This window comes from Anser brachyrhynchus (genome assembly GCF_964034855.1).
Source record: "Anser brachyrhynchus genome assembly, chromosome: 5".
Lineage (NCBI taxonomy): Eukaryota > Metazoa > Chordata > Aves > Anseriformes > Anatidae > Anser > Anser brachyrhynchus.
Window position 1 is genome coordinate 51,614,887 of NC_137699.1, and position 27,116 is coordinate 51,642,002.

The following is a 27,116-nucleotide window of genomic DNA, read 5'->3' on the forward strand; positions in this document are numbered from 1 at the left end:
TTTTTGCTTTGTTTTTCACTGGATTAAAACTCAACAAGAAAAAGGTCAACTGGACAATAAATATATTCTGTAAATATAGTGTGAAATGCAAAGTGAAGCATTGGAAGAATTATTAAATTGTGCTGATGTGTAAACTTTACAATCTACCCAAAAGACCAATTTTAACAGAGAATTAAAGTGGCTCAGAATTCATGGTTTCTTCATTTATAACCTTTGTAATCTGAAACCTAAATGCTCCCGTGTACACTGAGATAACTCAATTTCTAAAAGCAAAAATTTGAAAAAACAAACCTTTGTATTGCTCTCTATTTTATCTGATTGGATTTTGACTGCAACGGTCAACATATTTGGACAGTCCACTCCCACACCATCTGAAGTAGTCCTACTCCTACTAAGACCATCTTCTTCCGAAAAACAAATAGTAGGTTCTAACCAATGGGGACGTATCGTGCTGGGCAGTCGTACTTCGGATGAAGGGACGACCCCATCCACCATACCTGCAGAGAGATTTTGTCACAAGTCACCTTGTGGTTCAAAGCTGTTACTGATGAATAGTTAAGGAACATTCTTCTTATTCTTAATACCTTTAAAATCCTTTTCATTACCACCAAATAAAGTTAGTCATGCACACTTACGACTGCAAATTGTGGAACTGAGGTTGCACATGATGTAATATTTAAAACCATGGTTCTAGCTAACATTTAAAAACATGGTTCTCCTGTGGGTTACATGGAGTCAGGGGTATGTCTCTGGGAAAAACATAAGAAGTTTATTTACATGCGGGTTATCAGACACAAACTACATAGCTTAAAATTCTTCGCTTGTTGACTACAATTAGCTACCCAAGAAGACAGAGCAACCTGAATTGCACTGGTAACCTGTGCTTTTTTAAAATCGAATTACTACCACCATGTAGGAGGTGTTCACTTTCAAACTAAAGAACAGACTGTTTAGCTAATACTTACAAGAGGACCACAAAATCTTTAAAGATCAGAAGTTGCCATGGAAAGCTTGAACTAAACTAATAACTAGACAAATACAGTTATCATGCAGTTGCATTACTGTAGCACTCTAGGAGCATTACCAACGAATTATAGCCAAATGACATACTATTTGATGAAAGAAAACGGAGGGGCGGGGGGGGGGCTGTAGGGCAACAGCATTTCTCCTATAGAAATGCAAGTCTATCTCATTTCAAATTTAGCCCCCACAGCCACCTTAATCCCACCCCTACCTTGATGATATAAATTGAGGCTGCCAGAATGGAGGCAAACGTAGTGTCTGTCTTCAAAGCCTTCGTATTTAGTCACACTAAAAAGTGAACCACTGTTGAATTCAAACCAGAATTCGCCATATTTTCCTTCCAGTATATTTCCATCATCCTGCTGAAGGAAGAACAGAAATGGTAAATTATTGCTTGCTGCAGTTGTATAGTCCAAATTATCTTTACACTTGCTACTAACACGTATCTTTCAGCTTGCATTTAGTTACTCTGTATAGCTAAGTAAAAAAAAAAAAAGCACATAAATAAATAAATCATTAAAATGTTATGTCACATTACAGTACAGTAGCATGAAGATTACAGAACTGTTATACACATTTGTTCCTTCCAGAAAACAGGATATAAAAGTATGAAGGGGTCCCATGGCCAAAACAACAGAACAACTTTTTACATACTATGTTTGATTTTACATGTTGTTTTCCAGACACAGTGCCTTACCTTTACATCTGTGAATATTGACACTAATCCATGTGTCACATTTAGCAGAACAGACAGAAAGCTTTGTGAGTTCTTATTCTGAGAGTCAAGCTTTTTCCTTCTGCGCGAACGATAGTTTGGATCAACAGCAGAATAGTATTGTAGTGTTTCCTCCTCTGATCCACTCTCATCATCTAACAGATAAAATGACAAATAACTTTCTAGCTAATACACATTATGCCAATAACTCATTTTCGCAACAGTAATGTAATTCAACTTCACACTTATTCTACTTAATAAGTAATTTTTTTCTTTCTCGATTTAAGTACTTTCTTACAAATTTGCACATTCTTTCCAGTATCATCTTAATCACTTCAGCCAATTATGCTTTTTTTTTTTTATCAGTGTAGTTCTAGATGATTTATGAAATGTATTACCATAATGAACTGCAGATTTAAACTGACTAAAGCTGTCTTTACTGAAAGTGTTGATGAGCTGGCTGGCCACAGATAATCCAACACCATAAGAAAGGTTTTCAAATGTTTCTACAGGAGATGGAGCTGTTGGTTCCCACAGCAGTAAATCATTGCTGATCCTAGAAAGAAATACATTATTATTTATTATATAAAACACATTACTGTATTTGCACTTAGTATAAGGTAAAACAAGAAGTATCTCCTTCACAGATTTCATATAACAACCTTCATAAACAAGGAAGAGGAAAAAGTTCAAGAGAACAAAAAGGAGTAACATATTGAAGAATAAAAACAATAGATACGGAAATGCTTTCCCTCCATAATTATAGCATACACATATCAAAATCTAGCATTTGACAGTGACACCAAAGCCTCTATTAATAAAGTGCATATTGGATAAATAGGTTGGGAGGTAGGGAGGGGCAAATACCATTTTGACCACATCAATTTTTAAGCAAAGTTACAAGAAACATTAGTTACTTTGACTTTAAGCAACTCTGTATCTAAAGATCTGTGACATTCAGTACAGAAGTACACTAACAGAACCTGTACACTCAATAACCTGAACATTCAATGAAGGTTTCAGCTTTTCTACCCTGGAAGTGAAATAATGGCTATTTGAGACTAAAACAGATCAGTATGTCTCTTCACGTAGCTAACATGTAGCATAATGCTTACATGCTTATTTTTTTAATTGAATACATCTAGTTGTATTGCTTTGTTTTTCTGCAGATTAGGAACAACTAACAGAAACACAGACTGGGATTCACTATTTCAGAAAGATTAGAGCAAAACTGGACACTGAACAAAGATCTACAAAGATTTTTCACCAAAATCAAAGGACTTATTTATGTTCACAAAATCTGCCAAATACTTTTTCAGCAGCTGACTGCTATGGCACCGATCAGACACATCATAGTGTCCCTAATATTAACTTGGAAAAGTATTTACAAAGCACTTTATATTCTTAGAAAACCACATAAATACCTGCTATAGCCATGCATTCAATTGCCTTCATGAACAATGAACACAGAACTAAAAGTACAGGTAACAATAACTAAGCAAAAACAATTATCATACTTGCCTATTGTAAAGTTTTTCGTAAAAGCTTTTGTTTGGTAATGTTAAGTGAATGTTTGGTAACATGAGTTCCAGTACATAATGAGAATTGTTAATCGTTTTATCTTGAAACTCAGTCATTTCTACTATATCTCCTGGCATCACCATCTGAAAGAAAAAAAAAAAAGTTCGGAAAAAAAAAGTGAGAGTCAGAAAATGCATACAAAGTAGGAGATTGATTTTGATTGATTTTTTTTTAATCTACCATAAGAACAACGCAGTAACAAAATTTTATAGTACCTCTTCATTTTCAAACATGACCCTACGAGAGGAAAAAGGAGAAGGCTCTGGTCTTCTAATATCACAGACATCCTTCAAAGAATGAGGCCCTCCTTCTTCTTCCTCTTGAAAATTACCATCTCCTTCTTCCTCCTCAGCTGCTATCCTTTCCAGAATGGAGTGCACAGCCAAAGGGTTTATTTTCAATACAATCCTGATATTGGAGAAGTTATGCAGAACAAGCCATTAGAGATGCTGAGAATTTTTATATTGGTACCACGGTCATGTGTCCTACTCTACTAGCTAGCCAGTAAACACACATGGACTAAGCAGGTCAAAGATCAGAGATCTTTTATTAGACAGGAACATTTGTTAGGGGGAGTGATACCATTGAGAAAGATCACCAAACTTAGAGGCACAAGGTAATATAGAAAAAGAATCATCACACCAAATGGTTTGTGTCTGCTATTTTCAGCTCTATCAAGTGACCATTAGGTGACCAAAGAAAAAACTTGGTGCTCTCCCAAAATAACGTTTATACTATTAGACCACCAGAAGCTGTGAAAAAAATGCTCTGCACGTTCTGTGCACACTGTATGTATACTGTTACAAAAAATTACTTGTATACAAGAAAACCATAGCAAAAAAAATTCCATACAAAAATACTGTCCAAAAAGCCACTGAATTTTGTGACAAAAATGTATGTGGCAAAATCTAAAATAACCTCTTTCAACAGCTTATTACTTGTCACAGCTGTTAAGTGATTCTATTCAGGAATTGTAAGGTATTGTATTGCCTTACATGTGATATAGGCCGCAGTAATACAGGCATAATGCAAGTCTCTTTATTGTTATTACAACTTTGTACCAGCTTATTAATATTTTGAGACAAAATTCAGCTGAGATCTTTTTGTTGGTGGTCTGTATTCAGTCTTCACTGTAAAAGTAGGAGAAAATGCAAACTAACATATAAAAATGGATAAAGTTTCAAGCCTCCAATCATCCACATTTCACTGAAATTTACTCAAATCTACCCAGAAACTTTTATATATTAAAACCAACTTGCATTATTATAAATGCAGAAGTTTTAAAATTCTTCTTTTCACGAGTTATATGTTCTTGCTTTAAAATTAATTTTAAAGCATTTGCCACATAGGTAGTCTGCATTAAAATTCAAAATACAGTTCTTCAAAAATCCAAACAACCCACACAGAAAAATAAAACATTATTTTACCGAGGCCAGTCAAAGTTATCTGATGATGTCATATCTCCATCTACGCCACCAGACACTTGGAAAAATTTTATTGGTGCTTGTGCTTTATCTTCTTCAAATGAACCTGAACAGAGAAAGATCACAGAAAAAAAAAAATAATAACACAGGAATAACAACTGCTAACTTCAGGTTGCTCACTCCTCAGGTTGGGGTCAAACAAGCTAACCTATCAATGCTACTAACAAGGCACCTTTGAAACCAGAATGCTTTCACATTATCTTCTAGCTATCACAAGTTTGAAAAAGCAGATGCTTCTAATGTATAAGTACCTGTATTTACATAGCATCACTAGATTATGCCAGTCCCTTAGAAGGTACAAGGAATGACAAATCAGCAGAGAAGGTTGCAAATATAAAACAGTCTCAAGGACTTATTACTTTTAAAGATATTAGAGACATAAAAGTATTACAGTTTTCTAAATTGCAATTATTTTAGACATAACCAATCACTTTGTTTCTAGACCAGAATTGAGATTCCTCACTTGCACAGGTTCTAGTGCCTCCCTACTATCTACAACACTTATTCCAACACAATGACAGAGATCCCAGGGATGTCCTAAATTGAAACAAACTGGTATGACAATATGACTGAAAATAACAGAAATAGTAGTTCAGGTCTCAAAAACAAGAAAGCAAACACTACACACACACACACACACACACACACACACACACACTACTCCCATCTCCCAACAGTATTACTTTGACTTATGCAGATATTTAGTACAGAACAAAAAACTACAGCAGAGATATCTGCTTCAAAACGCCGATGGAAAGGCATTCCTTCAAGAGGAAAAAAGTCACGATTAAACCATAAAAGACCACCTTTGTCTCAACTGCATAATTTCTGGGAAAATAATAATAAAAAAGAATACTTAAACGTAATATTCTTACCAGTTAGCTCTTTAAATGTAAGTTCTAATTTAACTTGTTCTGGAGTTGACCCTCCTATAAATTCAGTTTTAAATTCCATATCTGTAAATTCAAGATGAAGAATCTCCTTCTGAAGTGATTTCTTAAACCATGGTCCTCTTTCCTGATCTGACCGCAGGTCAGGTATTGGGAAGCGAACAGACAGATTTAATGCAGGGGCAGTGACTTGAACTGAAACTCTACAGTTTGCAGGAGCATGTGAATCATCCAGAAAAACTTCAGTAAATGCTTTATGCTAAAACAAAGTAAACAGAAAAAGAACTTACCACTGACTTTAGGTTTGTTATCAAACATACAATCACTAAAATGATGAGATAGCTGCTGTACTTTATCAGAAGTTAAAAAAAAAAAAAAACAAGAAATAGACTATCCTGTCTTCCTGCTGAAAAAAATAAAACCAACAAAATTTCAACTTACCAGATTTATGTGCTTGTTGTAAGAAGTGTACATGTGAGATGCCATCATCTCCACTGTAGTTAGTTTCTGTGGTTGAAGTAAAGAATTTAATCTATCTACAATACTAATATCCAGCTCACAAAACACCGGACTTAACTTTATTTGTAATTCTGCTTTCTGTGGAATAGAACTGAGTCTCCCTTGACTACCCTGAAAAGAAAGAGAAAAAGCACTAAAATCCTTAAAAACAACATAGTGAAACAAATTATAATAGCTGAGAGTTAAGGACTCTCAGTTGTACAAGGTACCTTTCTGTTAAAATGAACAAAATTAGACAAATGCTATTATGCAGAAACTTGGTGTTTGTAATCTCCCTCCTTACCTGAGGTCCTCTATTATCTGAATGCTTATAATGAAGCTGAAGGCATGGCAGAGCATGAGTATCTTTTTCTTCTTCAGAACGAAATGTCAGCAGCTTTAGAACAAAAGAGTCAAAAATAATTAATGGATAAGGAGGCCATAGGAAAAGACATTTATGATATTTTACCTAGAACAGATAGCATGTAATTCTGGATTCAAGTCAGTGAACAGAGCCCTGGTCCATTCACTTACTCAATCCATTTGTTCCGTTACTTCTCATGATGCCTCTCATCATTAGAGATGGAACAACAAGCATCACCTAAAGAAACCTTCCTATTGCTTAACTCCACAGGTTAGTTTTTGAAAAAAATCTTACTCCAATTCCCAAATTACATTAAGCATATTTTAAAGAGAGGTAAACTACTGAATTCTGGCTACTGAATTCTATTATTGTCAGGAATGTCAGCAGTCTGGTTCACCATTTGAGCTTTCAATTAAAATATGAGACGCATCTTAAAACCATAGCATTTATAAACTTATAACTTAAAAATTATAACTAAGTTAAAATCTAGCATTTTAAGTTATACAATTTAAATTTCTTTTTGGGGAACTCCCTGCTTTTTTTTTTTTTTTTAAACATACCTCTGTATAGTGAGGCTGAATGGAATGAGAGTCAGTAGAGAAAAGGCATTCCAGGAACTCCATATCTCCAATGGATAGATCAGTACTAAAACTTCGAGAGGCAGACCTTTGTCTCTGTTCATAAGACACTTTGATGCCAGTACCTATAAATCTGAATTATGAAAACTACGAATTACAGAAAGTAGCATGAAATAATAAAATTATGAAAAGTCAATGTTTAAACATGTAAAAAAAAGTATCACTACAAGCCTTTAAAAAATCATTAAAAGTGACAAATTTTTCTTTAAAAGCTAAAAAGAAGTTTCTCATTGTAGCTTTAGCAACAAAGATAAAGGATTTCACATGTCGTATGTTCAACAATGGTCAGTGTGGAGAAATTCATGAAGACCACTTCAGACATCTAACTTAAGGTATAATTCACATAAAGATGGGAATCCTTATATAGACAAGGAAAGAGTCAGGTGCCTAAGGAAGCCTAGATTACATGCACAAGGTAAGAAAATATATTTACACCCTTAAACATTCTGTATCATACACTGTACTGGGACAGTAAAAACTTCCGGGAAAAAACCTGCTTCCTGACTAACTGTAGGGTTTTTGATAACTTTTTGTTTTTGTTTTTTTTTTTCCACATTTCTTATCCCTACTAATACTATCCTGTTTTGCACTAAGTAAAAACCTAAGCTTCTCTAAACAAAAATCCCTCTATTGCAGTAAGGATGGTACTAAAAATACATCTGTTGCTAAAGAAATAGTCTACTTAATGATCCTGATTCTGTAGCTTTCTGCAGGAGAAACTTTACCTAGTTTAATTGATCAATCATAAAGGTGCTAGGTTTACTTTAGTGTTTATGCATTTTGCTTCTTTTTTTATATTAAGAAATACACCTTGGACAACAGGTGTCAAAATACAACGCTATTTTGAGGTTAACAAAGAAGTCTAATGCAATTCAATTAAGTGACAATTCCAATGGAAATAAACTTCTTTATTTTATTCAAATTTACTTAAGATATATATATATATGTACTTAAATTAGATTTATTAATAAGCAAAGTTATACCTAAGGTGATCATGAGAACAAGCTTCTGCAAACACTTCTCGGAAGGATAGAAAATCTTCTGTTGCAAACTTAACTGGCTCAATCTTTTCTATTCGGGCAAAGAAATCCCGAGCCATTGGTGTCAATGGGTTATGGTTCAGTGAACTTTCAGGTGGGGGTAAAGGGTCAATATGAAGTACAGACACTGAGAAAGTTCCCACTGCCAGTCTAAAAAGAAGCTCAGGTCTGGATTCATCCACAGAAACAGATCTGGATGGAATAGCTGAAATACAAAAGTAAGTCCATATAATTTTTCAATAATAACACATTCATAACATTTTCATTTCTTTTTACCAAGTTGCTCCATAACAGTTTCTTTCCAGAACTATCTGGAGAGTAGAACGTAAAACAGCATTTTTACTTACATGTCCTTCTTAAGGAAGTCTGGTGAACCACGTTGGCTGTAAGCGAAGAACCTCTAGGAGGTTGTAGCTCTTGTCTGTTACGGTCAAGAAAATCACCCCAAGTTGGTTGAAGCTAAAATAAAAATATGCTACATCGTAAGTTTGCTAAATAGATGTTCATATACTTATTGATTAGATCGCACATAAACAGTAAGGTAAAGGAACATGAAGACGTGCATAAACAATCAACAGCATGCTATTTCATGCTATTTTAACACTCAACTGAATGATGTAGATATGTTTTAGGCTACGTTTTTTAATTCTACAGTAGTCTTTACCCACATATTTATAAAGCTGGATAAAGCTGCTCTCTCAATAAACATCTATTATCTTGTTTCTCTGTAAAAAGCATGCATTCTCCATAGCTTTAATTAAATAAAACATTAGGCACCTAATATCGCCATCTTCCCCAAATCTGTTAACAGCATAATTTTTTGTCCTCTAAGAAATGAATATAATGATTTTGTATTTTTATTGTCATTGCCCGTGTAGTCCATGTTAAAACAGGACTCAGATATCAAATATACAGTTATGAAAAATCAAAGGGTCTTTCATAGACGACCATTGTAATTTCTGAGGAATTTCAAAACAAGTACTCTCCATTTCCTGTCCTGGTAGCCAAACAAAGAAACTTTCCAACACAGCTTCCATAGCTGACAAGGAATACTATCAGCCCTAAATAACTTTATGTCTCAAGACAGCTGTTAAACAATTTCAGGTCTATACACAGAGAGAAAGATGCAAAATTGGAGTAATAGAAAGTGTTGACCAGCAACAGTTCTTGATTTTGCAAAGAATAAATGAAATGAAAAAATGTTGATTTTAAAAAGATTTTAAATGCAGTTAATACTATACATACCACTGTAGTGCTCAGTGGAGATCCTGCTGGTGTAGTTGTGTACGTACTAGTTAAAGACAAGTCTAGATCCATAGTAGGAGGGTCTCCAAGAGGTGGAAGGGAGGAAAGGCTGTGAGACATGTCCATGTCAGCCATCGAGAAAAAGACTTCTTCTTCTAATGAGAAACAAGAATAATAAAGAGTTACTTTCTAAAGTAAAAAACTAACTTTACTTTTAACTGAAATGTATTTCTAAGTTCAGAAATCCAATGGCTAGAGAGAATAACCAATTAAATATATTTTTTACAGAAGCTCCAGGTTCTCCTGACACTGAAACAAGTAGTACATACAGACAGAAATTATAAAAAAGGCAAGAAAAATAATAAACTGTCAACCATTCTGTTTTCATATTCAAGTTGGTATAATTTCTATAGTTTCACGCCTTCTGACAAATCAGTTTTTATTTTCATATTACAAAACAGTAAAAAGTATTTAAGCAAATAAAAATGTAAGTATTAGTGCAATGCAACTATTACTTTCCTCAACTGTATTTTGAAAAGATACTATAGTTCACACGTATTTACAAAGTTGCAAAATAACATCCAGATTACTGAACACTTTTAATGAAACACTGAATGAAACCTAGCCCAATATTTAAACTGTAAGTTCATTTTTCAGCAGTACAATTAATAGCACAATAGTAGTATGTCAAAGTTCTTTTGATACTTAAATTACTAAGATTAAAAGATCAACACTCAATGTATGTAATTTTCACAACAGGCTAATTGCTACACTGCATCATCTTTTATACTTGCCACGACTAGAAGGCGTTCTGGCAGTCTCTGTCTCATAGAAGCTTTGTTCAGATGAGGCTCCTGCAGATAAAGACTCTTTTCTTAAATAACGTTTCAACTCCATCTGAATTCGATACTCATCTTCCTGCTTCATCGGTCGGTTCTTCCTATCTTTATTTGACAATTCTATCCTGCTTAGGCTCTCTAAATTAAAAAGGCACAAAACTCACTGTTACTTCCTCACCAGTATCCCAAAGAAAATTCAAAACTGAGTCTGAAAATTAACCAATTGTTATTGTTGTGTATCTATATATGTAGATTTATATGCACATCTATCTGTAGATGCACACACATCTGTTGTGTATCAGATGTATATATATGTGTTGTTTTGGGGATTTTATGCATCCAAGATGGATTATTCTCTCTTTAGCATTACTTTCAAGTCTGAAGTGACTGTTTTAAGATCATATACGCAGATATGTTCACATATGATATCACCGTATATTTCTGGGTCAGCTTTAGAGACTAATGGACACAATCCCTTGAAGATTTTACTATTATTATCAATTATTAAACTTTCAGGTTTGAAGATGATACAAATTAGAAACTATTTGTAATGCTTTTCCAGTTATCGAAAACCAATTAACAAGTCTAGTACAACAAAAATGCTAGCATCGTTAGAAGAGTATCAAGCATCTACCCAGTATTAAGTGTTTTCTGTGTCTGTCTCTAAAGCATAGGACACAGAACGAACTGCAATACTAACCTAAACCCTCTGGTCAGACAGAAGCTGTAAGAACCAAAAATGTTCTGGCCTCCTGACCTTCTCCAACTACCATTTCCCCATCTCGTCTTAAAAAAAAATAAAAATAATAAAATCATTACCTACATTTTCATTACCAACAATCTGCAACTGAATAAAATCTGCATTATAGTCCTACTCAGAGCATTTTGCTAAAAACATATAAAATTATTATTAATCTACCACCACAAACATTTTTTCCACTGAAGAAACTTGTTTATCTTACAAATCTTCATTCTTGTCCACCTAAATACACATTTAACATTTACAGAATGCTCACTTGCCTGGTCCTGCAATAGCTGCTACCATGTCCAACAGAAGATGCACCTGCCTTGGTGACAGAAACAGATGTACAGAGTCTATCTGTCCATCCACATCCAACTGCAAAAAAAAGGAAGGAAAGAAATTAATGAACACAAATTTTCCTTAGAAGTCTTGACTCAAATATTCTGATGACAGATTTTGATGCTATAAAGAACACAGCCATCCCAGCAATACTTTCATCTTCCGACAGCTAGAACTTTTAACAGTGTATTGCTTCTGATTTGTAGCTTGGCAAGATGAACAGACCTGTCTCACTGACTGTTTAGTTGCTTAAATTAAATACAGATTCACCTAACAGGAAAATTCAAGAATACCATTAGCATGCTAGTAGTTTTGCTTAATAGTTTTAGAAGCAACTAACAGTATAAATTTAGCTTTCATGTACTAATTACAAAATACTGAAATCAGCTCCTTCTGAAGTAGACCGTAAAAACTGCACAGGTTCTCTGTAGAATTTCTCTTCAGCGTACAGATTAACAGATTTAAATACTTTGTTCCAAAAGAGCAGGATGGTTTTAAAAGTCTATTTGTTTTAACATGGTATACAACAGAGCAAGCCACTTATCTTGTGAGAACTGCTCAAGCTAAATTTATCTTAAGAACTCCTATAGATTTATTTATCAGTTCAAAAGTCCTATACTCATTGTACTGGGTGTAGGTGGCAAAGCGTTGGTAGCAGGGTGTGCTGCAGGGATGGCCTCTGTGAGAAGAGGTCATGGGCTGTCCCGTGCTGGGCAGGGCTGGTTACAGCCAGCCCTGCACCAGACTCTCCTCAGGACACAGCAGAGCCCATCAGCGAAGCAGGTTTTCACCCCTGCAACAGCATATTTAAGAAACAGCAAAATGCTGTGTAGGCTGCAAGGAAAAAACAGCTGTGAGAAACAATCCTGCAAACACCAAGGTCAGAGAAGAAGGAGAGGGAGAAGGTGCTCCAGACACTGGAGCCGAGATGCAGCCCATGGAAGAGACCTCTGGTAGAACAGAATTTCCCTGCAATTGTTAATAGATTATTTTAATACTGGAGACAAGGGGCGTATATTTATACAAATTTACAGATATATTCACACCTTTAAAGAAAAAAAAAAAAGCTTTATTTTCAACTGCTTTGTTTCCTGTATTTTTACGTCAAAGTCAAAATATTATTTTAACTACTAGCATTTAAATATAGCATTATTATTTTATTGCTATAAATTTTAACATAAAAATTCAAAAGTAGAAATGTTCACATTAGTTTTATAGTGCTGCAACCTAAGCAAGAATTTAAGGACTACTTGTAATTCTTGAAGTAATTATGTCCTTTTAAAGTGTTTTTACTCAGCCATTTAAACATTCCATGCATACGTAGGCAAAGTTAGTCATAGTGCTACTAGAAAAAAGGATAAATGAATCGCAGCAGGAGTTTCATGAAAACAAAACTATTTCCTCAGGACTCACTTCAATACATAAATTCATTCCATCTCCAAGACACAAGAACCCTCCTTTAAGAGATTTCAATGCACTTCTTGTACTTCCAAATGTAATTTTAATTAACTGTCCTCCTGCAGTTCCTTTTACTGTTTGCTTTGCATAGAAATAGCAGGAGAATATCTAAGTAGTTAACGTATTTGTTTACTTAAGAAAAAACAAAATAGACCCACAAACCCACACTTGACTTACTCTTCTTTTATTTATAAGTTTAAAAAAAAATCCCCTAACGATTATACAGTTTTTAACAGATAATATATCCATATTTTTTTAATATATTTTTATATTTTCCTTTTTTTTCTGTATTTTATGATATGTCCTGGGAAGATATCAGATATCCGTTGTAAAGATGTCTTATTAGACATATACATTGGTATTGAATGCAGCGAATCTAAAACAAAACCTAAGGCGATTCTTTTCCTTTGAAAATCTTACCATTTTTGTATACAGTTAAAAAAAAATCCTACATAACCAATAATTTTAAAGACCAGGAAAGCATGACTAACCTTAGCTCCAGGAAGTACTTCATTTTGCTTTAATGTTAGGCTCAGCTCCATTCTACCAATCAGCTTACTGATCTGTACAGGGTCAGAAGGAGTAATTTCTGGCAAGTTTCTTGTTAATTGCGGATGTGGCTCATAAGTGATTTTTGGGTTCCAGCTAGGTGAAAGCTTTGGCTCAGTTGCCTTAAAATGTTACAGAGATAGGGATTAGAATATACGCCATTTCTTATCAAGAAATGTAAACATGCACTTCAGATAAGCTTATCACACAAATGATAATTTCACACAAATATAAATCTGATAGTGGTATTAAAAAAACACTTATTAATAACTGTGAAGAAACAAGGCACATAAAAATATGAAACATCAGGCCATCACAAAAAAAATGGAGCAAATTTCCACAGAATAGCAAGTTATAAAGGACTTCCACACATTAAACTTGCAACTAGATTCCACTGCATTACATCCTAAGTTTTACTCAGTAATAAAGTCTCCATTTCCTTCTCCCTTGTCAAAATCAACAGAAGCGATTATGAACGTTAGCAAATACAGATGCAAGTAAAAGTTCAATTTCTATATCCTTTAGAATGAATCTAATACATCAGTGTAACAATATATTCTATGCTTCATCACTTTACATTCTTACATAATGCATTTTATTTTACCAGCTGTGTAGCTGAACACACTGGGGAGGACTTTGTTGATGCGGGAAACTCATCCCAGAAGAAAGAGACACCTGAGAGCTGAAGTAACTTGTGAGCAAAAGCTGTGGGCTGATGTACATTAATTCCAGAGCACTCATCAGCAGTTTCATCACAGTACATAGTTCTGGGAGACAAAAGCAAGGAAATAAAGATGGTAGGAGCATGCAAAATTTTACCTTTATTGTGCCATTTAGCCTCTAAGTTTGTACATGCTCTCTCCCTCTTCAGACTATTTACAATGCCGTAGACTGTCCTGAAAGGAGAAACCACCACTCTCTGGGAATGGGTGGAAACCTTCAATTTTCTACAGGACAATTGCAACATGCTTCCAGTGTAAATATATCCTGGAGTATTACCCTAGTACTTATGTCTAATTTGACTGTAAAACGAAGGAGTCTGCCCAACACTGTTTCCACTAGGACATATGCAACTCTTGCTTCAGAACCCTGATTTTTGGAAAATCTACCATCTAATATTTTTATGTTGTCTACAAGCACTATTTGAAAGTAATATTCTGTGTCAAAATGAAATTTGAATATTGAGAGAATGTATTCCAGTCCCATAAATTTTTGGTACAAGTCTTCACATAAGAGAATCTAAAGTGGAAAAATACATCTGCCTTTCCATAAATAAGTTGTATCATATATCAAAACAACATGCTATTTATCCCTTTTGAGTAAGAGGTTGCCTGATTTGCCAATAATATCAAATGACTTTGGAGCTTCTGAGAGATGATGTTCATTAATTGTGGAAGCGGTCATTACCTTGGCTTTCGAAAAGTCTAGATCTCTTCTAATTTGATGATTAAATATTGTGCAGTTAAAGTTCAGTGGAGAAACTGCTCCCTGGCTCTATAAAAGAGGTAGTCTTAACAGGGCTACTCAAGATCTAGTGTCTAACTGTATATGAAGATGTGTTTATGTGCACATGGTAAAATACTTTGTACAAGAAGTGACAAAAAATGTCCTGAAAATATATACATAAAGATTTTTTCTAAAAATCTTTACCTTTCAATTCGAATTTCAAGTGCAGTTCCACTTTTAGAGTTTTCTGGCACATGTTCAACTCGCAAAACAGTATCTAAAAAGGTAACTTTCACTCTTCGTAGAACTTAAATGAGAAAATTAAAAGACAGCAAGCACTTAAGTCACTTTACTCAATAACGACTTTTATAAACCAAATGAAAGGCCATTTTAAATTGATAAAGTTCTCAATATTTATTTCAGTGAAAATAAATTGCCATTAAGTTTAATAAAGTAACAAGATCTCAAGTGACGATGTGAACTACTACTAAATGTCTATGTACAACCATACCATGAAATGGACTGTAATGGACTTGAGCAAACAGTGACTCAAACCACATTGTTCTGTGGCTCAGCGTGGATGACCCTTATAATATCTGTTGCATTGCACACCATGTCTAAACTCCTAAACATTGCTATAAGCACCATGGGTCTTTATCTGGATACTTCTATTTCTAGATCTGATTTTAGATGTTTCCCTTAGCTCAGACATTCCAGCACAAGGCTCTCCATTCCATCACGTGGTCATAAACACTTATTTTCTTCCCCTTCAACAACAGCAAGCATAGTTTCTAAAGTATATCTAGCAACATGGTGTGATTATTGACATACACATCCTTACAGGTCAGCTTTGTGTAAAATGAACTGAAAAAACATTCTGATTTTCTTCAAAAGCATCAACGCTAACAACAGTAAGTTTGTGTGAAGTACTAAACTGGTACCTCCACAACTAAGGCACCTCACCAGTCATTCATGCACAGATTTACCTCACTTTGTTCTGGTGCAAACAATGCCCAATTTGGCCCTGAAGAAGGGCTCATTCTGTCCACTGAAGTATGTATACACATATTTTCAAGTATATTCCCCACACACACACACCTTGAATACAGGAACTATTGTCCTGCCTTCCTGTTTAAAGTTTACAGGTATAAAGTGAAGATTTGTGAGAAAAGTTACAGCAAATGAGATGCCATTTTACAAAACTGACACGCAACAAAAACTGTGATGTTCACTCAGACCTCAATAATGAATTCATACCTGTTTCAATAGTTTCTGCAAATTTCTCAAGTCCTTCAAAAGGCTGGGATCCTTCTCCTTGCTCATCTGTCAATTTTTGGCTAAGACACTCTTTTGCAAGCTGCATACTACTGGTCATAAAACTTGACCAATACATAGGTTCAGACCCTGATGCTGTAAAGTAAGAGAAGTCTTAATAAATTTGTCTGTGAACATTTTGAAACAATGAAAACAAAATGAAATAAGTAATACATTTGGGACAACAAGAAAAGATTTCAACAGCTTGGTAAGAAGTCATACTTAAAAACGAACTTAGTCATGATCTGTCTTTATGGGTTATCATAGAGTCATAGAATATCCCGAGTTGGAAGGGACCCATAAGGATCATCAAGCCCAACTCCCGGCACCGCACACGTCTGCCCAAAAGTTTAGACCATGTGACTAAGTGCACAGTCCAATCGCTTCTTAAATTTGGACAGGGTTGGTGCAGCGACTACTTCACTGGGGAGCCTGTTCCAGTGTGCAACCACCCTCTCGGTGAAGAACCTCTTCCTGATGTCCAGCCTAAACTTCCCCTGCTCCAGCTTAACACCGTTCCCGCGGGTCCTATCACCGGTGATAACGGAGAATAGGTCACCTGCCTCTCCACTCCCCCTATATACTACTTTTCAAATACCAGAATCTCACCAGTACAATTTAAATAGATTAAAGTAATTTAAAAGATGAAACCACTGTTCAAATTAACCAATCTTCAGCATTGCTTTAAGTGAATAATTTCACTCTAAACTTTATTATATTGGTATGATTTTGCAGGCATAATCAGGAAAATGAAACAAAAGAAATAACTTTGTTTTTAAGAATTATTTTCGGGTTTCCTATTCCATTTGAAACACACCCTAGATGAGGGAAGACTTGGCAAGGTTTAAAATGTTATCTAAGCATGTTAATTTAAACATGTTTAAATGTCTAATGCAGACCTGACCTACTAACTATAAAATAATAAAAGAGCAATCCAAGAGCCCAGCATGTGTTAAGCTGAACAAGTTTCTTAGCAGACAGACTAGCTTAATTGAAACTCTGTCAGCTAACACTAAGCCTATTGTGAGCAAACACTATAAATCTAGATTAGAAAAGGTAATAAACTTCCAACAAAACACTCTAGTACAGGAAACATTACAACAAGTACAAATGCAAACATGTTAAATAGACAAAACATTCCAGTTTAGCAATCAAATAAAACCAGCACTGTTCATCAAATAGAAATAAATGAATGAAAGTGAACAAATAAACCTTTCTCCTAATACTACCATTCTTTCAAATAACTAATCTTAAATCGGAACGTAACACTGCTCAAAATTTAGTTCCAGTTAAACAAACAAAAATGAAACAGAGAAAATATGTTACTTAAAGTAACTCATGAAAGATGGAGAATAGATTTATGCATTTTTCCACTTATGAAAAGAAAAAAAAATATAGAATAATCAAAGAAAAAATATTGGAAGAAAATATTTTCTTCCATCTTCTTTACACTATAAAAAGGAAAACAAATTAAAATCCTTCAAACATTCATACATTAATCTCCACAAATTAAAAATGCACAGGAATGTCCCACACATGCTATAATAATAAATGTTAACAGAATTTCTGGGAGTTTCATAGTCACTAAAAATTTATCACCAGAACAATCAAAACTAGATCATCTAGATTTGTATGGATACAGACAAGCCAGAAGAGCTCAAACAATGCTCTCAGCATTATAATCAAAGCTAATAAGTATTTACAGTAAAGTCATTATTTCAGACCGTGATAGCAATTAAAATGTACTTGTTATCCAAATATACACACTAAATGCAGCTTCTGCCATGAAGTTGCTGAAGAAAGCCAGGACCTCACTGAACCCCCCTCATAGTCTTACACTGCTGTGTTCTTCTCCTGCCACGTAACAGCCAAGGTCCACATCTACTAATGTTGACTAACAGCACTTGGCACACAATAACCAAAAAAACTTGTTAACAGGAACTCCCTACCCCACTGCACTGTTTTGATTTCAATATGCCTGAAGCTGTTTGGAAGAAAAGATACAGCAGTAGGAGTATTATAAACATTGTAAGTTATTTAATAGAACAACCAATTAAAAAACACTTGACAGTTTCTTTATTAGATTCTCTGTATCATTAATGCATGTAAATTAAAATGACACTTTAAATAACGCTAAGAACTGACTAAACCAGGTGCAGCCTTTTGCCTCTGAAAAACTGTGGAGTCTCCTTCTGAAAAATGAAAAAAATAAACCTACCAAGCCTTGGTCTTGGCCTGAAGACCATCTCTAACCCTTTTACTTCCAATGCACAGTTATCCTGTAGCAACGATCCCCATGGAACAGATAAAGAAATTGACTGGATAAAACCATCTGTGACTTCCAGAGGTGCATCTGCAGACTCCAGGATCTCATTAAGACACTAGAAGAGAATCAAGAAAAAAAAAAACAGCATAGTAACAACAATAAAATATAATGCATATATATGCGTGTGTATATATATATATGTATATATAAACATACTCTGTATATAATAAGACAGATTGATCTATTAGGAAAGGAATTAGAGAAACAATAAACCAGCTGTTTCAAAGTATTTTGATTCCATCATAATTTGTTTCCATTCATTACTGAGCTTTCAACATAATATAGTTTTATCTGTGGCTAGCTATATAGCCTGTATTTTTACACAACAAATTCTGCTATCCTACTGTTATAAATACCACAATACTGATACAGGTTCATCTGTTCTTTTTCTGTCAATACTAGAAGACCAATTTCTAACAATATTAAGACTAAGAACGCTGTAAGTACCTGGTTTCTTTGGCAAGCCTATTTCACAAGACAAATTTCAATGTAACACTCATTAGACCCTTCCCTGCAACAATGGAACAACACAACCAAATAATCATCTCTTGCTTCATACCATACTTGCCATTTCTAAATTATATTTTATTGTGTTCAAAGTCATGTTCAACACTAACTTAAAATTACAAAAATTGAAACTCAGTTGACAATCCAATGTTCAACAGAAACTGTTTCATTAATCGAGTCCTTTATAGTGACATTATAAACAAAACTCCAGTCAATCAAGTTTCCGTAAGTATCACAATGAGTTGAGTGAAATTGATGACAGAAATGGAAGCCAGCTCTGAAGCAGTAATTAAGGATTTTGAAGTTTTCTGTAATCCTCAGAGAAGTCTCTTTTTGCACTATAGTGCTTTCATTACAACTACAGAGTCCAAAAGAGCCCTTTTCCAAACCAAACACATTTTTCCCGTCTTTATAAAAAAAAAAAAGCAACCCTGTTTGTGCTAATTCAAATGTTCAATAATTTCAATTTTCACTAAATAAGAACTATCTAGGCTGCTCTAATAAAATAAACACAATCTAAATCCCATACCAAACGTGGTGAGTGTAACCTTCTGCTGTACACAAGACCCTGCTGAAGACTGTGGCTGTAGTATCAGGGTACAGCATTCTACAGACAAACGTGTGGTTTCAACCTTCCTATCTTGAACACAAACTTTGATTTTACCTCAAAAAAGCATAAATTCAACGTGTTAAAAAGATAAGGAATTAAAAGATGCTTTCAATTTTTATTTATTTTTAAAATGCTGTTTTATAGGATGATTTAAAAATAAGTATGAACAAAAACTTCAGAAAATCAGATTTTTTTTCATTCGTAAGTCTCCAGTTTTAACTGTCACTTTGTGTTAACTAGCTCTATACTCTCAGTAAATTCGTTTTTAGAATTTTATCTACTTGTATGCTTTTCTAGTTCCTGTTCCAAAGTCCACTCAAGCAGTAGAAAAAGACACCAACTTAAAAAATAAAAATAAAAAAAAACAGAACTTGAAACAGTTTTGTTAGGAAATTTTTAAATAATCAAATAATGAAGATTCAAATATTAAAATGTTATTTTGAATTAAATGTAATAATTATAGATGTGGCAGTAGCATAAGATAAAGCAAGAAGTAATTATTTGGCATTAAAACCTTATTTGAAAATAATACTGATTCTTTTAAATTACTTGAACCTTTACAAATTAATTTGCTATAAGAGGAAGTAAGCTAGTTATTAAAATCAACTTTGAATAAATCTGACCTCAGAAAACGTTTTGCTAGCAAGATACATTACAACAAAAATTATTAAATACATTCCTTATTACTTTGAAATAGAAATTTACTATCTAAAAGAAAAAAAAAATCAAGCATTTTTATACCTGTTGTGCCTAGAAAGCACTAATTAGAGCATTCTAAGCAAAATTTTAAAACTGAAGCACAGACTTCGCATCAGGACTTTTTCCCACGTTTGACTGAAAGCATGCAGCTGGAATCACAGCAATACTACGTGCTAAAACGCTATTCGATGTGCACTAAAATTCAACCACAAATAACATGGGATACATTCTGATTTTTCTCAACAGTCCAGGAGGCAAGGGTGTTACGGCAACAGCCCCAGGTATTTCTACCCGTAGAAGTTGTAAACACGTGTACAACATCTTATTGTATATTAAGATGAACAAATGTATCCACAAAAATGGATGAGATAATATGCAAAACTACAGTCATCCTGGTGACTCGCAGAGAACAAGCTTACAATGACTAGAGGAAAAAAAGGAGCTGTAGTACTTCCGTGACATCTGTTTTGCAATCTGTCATACACGAGAGTCACGTGCAGAGAACCTCAAACATGTCATTCATTGTTTACAAGTCAGAAAGAAAAATGTTGATCTACAAACGGGAAAGATAACCTAAGCCTTAGTGTACATACATTTAATCACTCTGTATCCGTAATTAAGTATTAATTTACTATTGTCTCTAACTGCTACCGACTCAAAATACTTATATTTCAAATAATGTCACTTTGACTAGTGAAGACTGCTGTGACACCCACTAGAGGGCATAATAACTCAAAGCCTAACAGCCTTACAGCCTGCCACAGAAAACAAGCTGTGGACAACACATAAAAGAAAGAAAACAACCCCCCCCAACGCTAAAATCCTGGTAATTTTGAGCATTTCTACAAATGTCTGTCCCCTGCCACTTTCCAACACACTTGCACATAAACAACTGGAAAAGCATTATTTGAAAATATCATTCACAAGCATTTTAAAATGAACCCAGAGCACAATACTGCAAAAACGTGTTTTGACAGTAGCTTGTAAAGCATTAAGCCTGTATAGTCAGTTAATCATCTATGCTACCTTGAAAGTCAGTGACTGACGCACAGAAGCACTTCAGGCTCCTCATGACACTCACTTGACTGGCAGGTGGAATGCAGTACCATTGGTAATTAACCCAAGAAACTTTACAAAACACTGCAGACATGGACACAGACTTCTGAATAACTACAGCAGGCTAGAAGGGTGTGTGTGTGTGTACAGACATACATGTGTATATATAAATATACACACCAGGACTGAAAAAAGCTTCTGTGGTTCAAAGCAATACAGCCCACCTGCTAAGCTAACTCAGCTAAAAGCAGCTTCCCATTTCTTGTCAACACATACTCTCATCATTTCCAAGACTTGGCTGTGGAGATCCCTAAAAACAGTCCCTAAAGTCCAGCACAACACTGCCAGAAAGAACTAAGGGCCTCCCTGCTGAAGACAAAGCAGAGATAGAACAGGGATCACTTTGTGTTTTTATCATCTCTAGTAGTCAGTAAACAGGATTCTCTGGAACTACAGCAACAATTTCCAATGGTCTGGGCAGTACGAGCTCCTTCTCCCTGAGATGTCAGCAGCTCCTGCCTTCTTTTACTTAAACTGCGAACACTTCTTTTTCTCACCCATAATCAAAAACAAACAACAAAACCAAGCCATGGCCGGAAAAATATATCCGTAATAAATGCCCAGATTATTTTTTTCAAGTGTTCGCATATCAGAGAAGAGTTCCCTGGATGAGACGCTAATTACGGCTGTAACTTTTTACATAAGGAGGCCGGGTACTGAAAATGAAGTGGGTGGCAGCCGGGGGCAGGCGATCAGCTGGTCCCTCAGCCGCAGCAGGAGCCGAGGGGGCGAAGCGGCGGCATCTCTTACCCACTTATCCAGGGGGACCTGCGTCAGGGAGCCGGTGCCCTGGTAGAGATCCAGGCTGAGCTGCTCCAGGCTGAGCTTCTCCTGCAAGAAGTGGCCCAGGTACCTCTGCAGCAGGTACCTGCAGGCCCTCTTCTTGATGGACTCCGAGAAAGGCCACGGCATGGCGGCGGCGCGCTGGGGGCCGGGCAGCGGGACGGGGCGGCCGGAGGGAGAGAGAAGGGGGCGAGCGGCAGCCGCCGGGCCCAGCCTCGCCCCTCAGCGCTGGCTCCCGCCGGGGCTCCCCGCGGCCAGGCGGCGCCCCTAGCACGGCCGGCGGGGCGGCACCGCCTGCCCTCAGGCAGGTAGCTCCATCCTCACGCCGCCGCCGCCATCTTCTCGGCGCCCCGCGAGCGGCGGAGGGGGGGGACGACGACGCCGCGGGGTGCGGCGAAGGAAGGGGCTGGGGGGGCGCCCCCTGTCAGCTCTCCGCTGCCGTGCCGAGCCGGGCCGGGCCGTTCCGTGCCGGGCCGATGCGGACTGTTTGTTTGTCGCTTTCCTTCCCGCTTGCCCCCCCCCCGTTCCGCCGATCGCCGTGCCCGGCCCCCTGACGTTTGCGAGGAAATGGCGTCCCCAGCGGAGGAGGCGGGGGCGGAAGCGGCCGCGGGAGGCGGTGGAGCCGGGGCCGGGGCACGCTCTGGCTGTGCGGGGAGCGGACCCGGGGCGATCGCTCTTCGGTGCCGGGCATCCGCACCGGTAGGTGGGTGGGCTGCCGGGGGGCGGTGGGTGGCTCCCCGCTCCTCTCCGTGAGACGCGAGCCTGCTCTGAGCGGCTTTCCCTCGTAGTCGCTGGGCTTCGGGGGCTGCATAAGCCTCGGCTGGGGCCGTGTGCGGGCGCCGGGTGGGTTTGTGAGGCAGCGACGGAGGTCGTGTGGTGCTGCGAGCGACTTGCGCCTGCCAGGGCAGCGTTGCAGGGCTCGGGCAGGTTCCCCGGGGTGTGGGGTAGCGCCGGGGTCGGCCCTTTGTGGTAGCAGGCCGGCTGTGCGTGTCTCTGAGTCGTACTGGCTTTTACTGCGTAAAAACCAAGCAAGGGGATTGTTGTTTAGTGAAGCAAAACAAAAATCTTGTTCTTAATCTGTCCTCATAACCTCTGATAACCCATTTAGTTCACAGACGCTCGGAAATCTGTCTTAAATTCATCAATAACAAAGGTGAATTATTCACCAATAGACTACGTTCACCAATTTTCAGCAGCTGTTAATTGCAGTTTTTGCTGGCATCACTTGGTTTTCTTAGTGCATTCTGGATCCGCGAAGCACAGAGTTAGTTGCTGCTGAATCATAACAGAGCCTTACACAACTCGCTGCCAGTTGCCGGTCTGTGAAGCAGCAGCTCCTGTGTGCTGATGGGACCAGAACGGCTGTTCCCAACGGCAAGGTTTGGAGTTCTCTGGGCTGTCCCGAGTTGCAGAATTCACTGAGTCTCCTATTTTACTTTTTTTTGGACAATGGTAAATATGCCTGGTTAAGATATTCCTCCAGTTTTATGGTATTAATGTCATATATTGAGTCTAGCGGTATAATCTAAAATGCGTGTTTCTATATGCAGAATGGAGACTGACTGCAATCCTATGGAGTCGCCCAGTAATACGGGATTTGAAGAGGATTCTGATTATAGAGACTTTGAAGGAACAGATGTGAAAGATATGAGACTAGAAGCTGAAGCTGTTGTGAATGATGTTCTTTTTGCTGTCAGCAACATGTTTGTCTCAAAAACCCTTCCATGTGCAGAGGATGTGGCGTATATCAATGTGGAAACCAGGGAAAGAAACAGGTACTGCCTGGAGCTCACTGAAGCAGGACTCAGGGTAAACTACTTTGTTTATAATTTCTTATGCCTCTTTGTTTTGAGTAATGATCTTATTCAAAAGGTGCCTAGAAAGATACTTCAGTGGCACCAAAACAACACACATACTTGTCTTGCACTTATTTGAAAGCCTGTTTTCTACATGTTCCCCTAGAAAGGGGATCTTTAGTTACTTCAAACAAAGCGAGAAGAGAACTTGATGGAAAAACAGGCATTTTTGTATAGACATCTGCAAAATGATGAAGACTGAAGTAGCCAATGGACAAATTTAATATAGGTGTAACACTCTGGGTTTCTCAGGTACCCAGATAAATTATTAATACAATATGTATACAACTTCATTTTGTACCATTTATAGTGTTTGGGAGAATTCATAGATGTAAGACTTCTTTCCAAAGGTGACAATGACAGTTTTTACTAATGTTCTGAGTTTTGGAATAAAGTATTTGAAACAGTCTAAATACTGTATTACCAGTAAGCCCCACAGTAGAAAGCACAGGCTGCAATTTAAATCAAGTATCTTGTTTGCATATTGCTGTACAGCCTGACTGGAAAAATTAAACTTTGTGATATCTATTTCCCATTGCAAGGTGATCCTAATCACAAAAATGTAACCAGTGATTTCTTTGTTACAGGTAGTAGCTTATGATTTTGATCAGACTGATGACAGTTTGCAGACACCGTACCACGAAACTGTCTACTCCTTATTGGACTCTCTCAGCCCTGCATATCGAGAGGTGTTTGGAAATGCATTACTACAAAGACTAGAAGCTTTGAAGAAAGATCAGTCGTGATTTACCCTGAAGTGAAGATGATTTAATATTAGAAGGAATTCTTAATATGAGGCACTGCAGTCTTTCTTATAAACACAGCCACAAACATCTTAAGCTTAATTTCTTGCATTAACATCTACTACATACTAGTACTGATCTATAGCATTTTGCTTCAGAGGATTTGTGTATATCACAGTGTTATTGATAAATTGTAAAACTACTAAACTTATTTTTTCTTTTTGTTGAAGGTAAGCAAGTAACTTGCTTCTCACAACATTTAAAAAAATTTGGTCTCTTTTCAAAGTGTTACTATCCAAAACTCTTGAAAACATGTAGAGACTGAATATTACAGAGGCAAGTAGTAATCTTTTTTTTTTTTGGTGAATACTTACTGATCATTGTCATATATGCTTTTTAAAATAGAAGTTAACTGTCTAATTAACATCTAGTAGTTGAAATTGATTGAGTAGAACAGGCAATTAAGTTCTGTTTTAAACTGAAAATTACTTTTTTTTGCATAGAATAGAACTTCAGCTTGATTTGCTGTGCATAAATCTGAAAATTCTAAGCTTCAGTAGCAAGAAAGATGGCTCTTGAACAGTTGAGTGTTGATTATATAATAACAGCATCTGAGTTAAAAGGAAAGCTCAGTATTGTTTGATCTGTGCGTGTCTGTGGCAACCAACAAACTCCAAAGAGTGAATGAGATGTACTGCTACTATATGAATGTATTGTCTGAATCGCAAATGAGCTAAGCACAGAAGTAAATTCAGATGTAACAGGCTACATTCCCTAAAGATGATGTTATATATGATATATATGTATGTATCCTATATTGTAACTGTTTGGGAGGCTTGAAAGACATTTTAGCCTGTTTACTGTTCTGAATGTCTGTTTACATGATGTACGGGATATACCCAAGAGTATTTTTGCTTCAGCCTTTACTTTCTATATTACAGTACTTTGGTACTCCTGTTTTTCAACTTTTCTCCCTCAATTGTACAGCATCCTGTCTTAATGAATAATGAGTAAGCACTGTAATGTTACTTGCATTGTATTGGTTTGAAACCAAAGGTTGTATGAAATTTGCTAAGGCTAATACAAGCTGGAAGACATAACTTGTATTTTCTACTTTAAAAATGGTACAAATCTCTTTATAAATTTATTGTATTGCTGTAACTTTTCAAGTACGTATTGAATGGTAGACTTTTTAAAAAAAAATACTGTTGGCTAGAAATACTAGAACTTCTAAACTAGCATTTTGTGACCGTCATACTTTTTGTATTCTTATATTATTCAGTATTTGTGCATCTTTATTTATTCTGCCATGTTTAGGTGCTAAGTATATGCAGTAGCTTTCTTGGAGTCACACTTACGAATACATCAGTTCCAGTGATCTCAGTAGACCTATATTGACTTACACCTGATGAGGAATAATCTAATGGGAGAGGCCGCGTAGAGCTTTTATAATAGCTTTGGGGTAGTGATGTTATAACTATGACTGATGAGACAACTGCAGTCAGTGCTTCTGTTTTCTAGAGCTTGATTTCTTTATCTTGTTAGGTTGATACTTGGGATGTTAATCCTTTGCTCCAGGGTATGAATCTATGCTCTAAAAATTGTTCATAGGCTCTCTTTTGCACACAGGTCTGTGGCAGGTGGTTAGTCCTCTGTGAGGAGAATGTACTTTACCGAATTTATATTTGAATATTTTCCCTTGCAATTAATTTACTTGTTCTATTTAAATGACTAAAGCATTAAACAAATGCACCCACCAATGTGTTGTAGCTTTCTTGGGGGGGGGCGGGGGGAGGTGGTGTGAACAACCAACGTTATTCTTTCCTTAAACACTTCTTAAATATTAGATTGTTAACAAGTATTTCCAAAATACCTCTGGCTGCAAACTTGTATCCACTGAACCTGTCATGAAAAGATACAGTAGGTGACCATAGGGGGACTTTGAAACGACACGTGACAAATATAAGTGGGAAAAATGACAAAGTTAATGTTACAGTGCCAAGAACTTTTTCATAGACGTCTTTAAAATGCTTTGTCATTTCAAGTGCTTATTATAAACCAAAGCTGAGAAATACTTCTAAAACATATGGTTTGTAGGTGTTACCAGAATAAACTTATATTATTTTTTGTACTTAAATATTAACTTAAAAATGGGAGAGCTATGTCATTCCACAATTTCTGATTCTGGGTTTATGAATAACATGCTCTCTAGTCCTTATACTTAGAATTGTTGCCTATATGGAGCTTATTTGAAGCACTCTCAGTGAACAATTTCAATAGGTCTCCTTTCACAAGTTCATTTTCATTTTCT

At 36.4% G+C, this 27,116-nt stretch overlaps 2 protein-coding genes across 7 annotated transcripts in view; one reads left to right on the plus strand and one right to left on the minus strand.

Moving 5' to 3' along the window:
- The window catches only part of ATG2B (autophagy related 2B), a 41,377-nt gene extending 18,620 nt beyond the window's left edge, over positions 1-22,757 (minus strand). For 2 of the 3 annotated variants that reach the window (XM_080594303.1, XM_080594301.1), the window contains exons 1-22: positions 22,174-22,757; positions 18,384-18,546; positions 16,109-16,261; positions 15,056-15,158; positions 14,010-14,172; positions 13,348-13,527; positions 11,338-11,434; positions 10,273-10,455; positions 9,479-9,633; positions 8,581-8,692; positions 8,177-8,438; positions 7,116-7,266; positions 6,496-6,588; positions 6,135-6,323; positions 5,679-5,952; positions 4,747-4,849; positions 3,535-3,727; positions 3,260-3,402; positions 2,137-2,294; positions 1,721-1,893; positions 1,235-1,385; positions 292-497 (exon numbers count right to left, since the gene is read on the minus strand). In XM_080594303.1, the coding sequence (XP_080450429.1) occupies positions 292-497; positions 1,235-1,385; positions 1,721-1,893; positions 2,137-2,294; positions 3,260-3,402; positions 3,535-3,727; positions 4,747-4,849; positions 5,679-5,952; positions 6,135-6,323; positions 6,496-6,588; positions 7,116-7,266; positions 8,177-8,438; positions 8,581-8,692; positions 9,479-9,633; positions 10,273-10,455; positions 11,338-11,434; positions 13,348-13,527; positions 14,010-14,172; positions 15,056-15,158; positions 16,109-16,261; positions 18,384-18,546; positions 22,174-22,335 (3,567 nt within the window). In that variant the 5' untranslated portion in view covers positions 22,336-22,757. The remainder of the gene's footprint in view (positions 1-291; positions 498-1,234; positions 1,386-1,720; positions 1,894-2,136; positions 2,295-3,259; positions 3,403-3,534; positions 3,728-4,746; positions 4,850-5,678; positions 5,953-6,134; positions 6,324-6,495; positions 6,589-7,115; positions 7,267-8,176; positions 8,439-8,580; positions 8,693-9,478; positions 9,634-10,272; positions 10,456-11,337; positions 11,435-13,347; positions 13,528-14,009; positions 14,173-15,055; positions 15,159-16,108; positions 16,262-18,383; positions 18,547-22,173) is intronic. The other variant, XM_080594302.1, reaches the window with a different exon arrangement.
- On the plus strand, positions 22,106-26,565 carry GSKIP (GSK3B interacting protein). Of its 4 annotated transcripts, none has more exons than XM_080594314.1 (4): positions 22,244-22,287; positions 23,445-23,658; positions 23,757-24,015; positions 24,650-26,565. In XM_080594314.1, the coding sequence occupies exons 3-4, from the start codon at positions 23,758-23,760 to the stop codon at positions 24,806-24,808; spliced, it is 417 nt and encodes a 138-aa protein (XP_080450440.1). In that variant the 5' UTR covers positions 22,244-22,287; positions 23,445-23,658; position 23,757; the 3' UTR covers positions 24,809-26,565. The 4 variants fall into 4 exon arrangements, with proteins under 4 accessions (XP_080450439.1, XP_080450440.1, XP_080450441.1 ...); XM_080594312.1 differs by lacking the exon at positions 22,244-22,287 and adding an exon at positions 22,811-22,905; XM_080594313.1 differs by lacking the exon at positions 23,445-23,658 and having other exon boundaries at positions 22,106-22,287.
- The last annotated feature ends 551 nt before the right edge of the window (positions 26,566-27,116 follow it).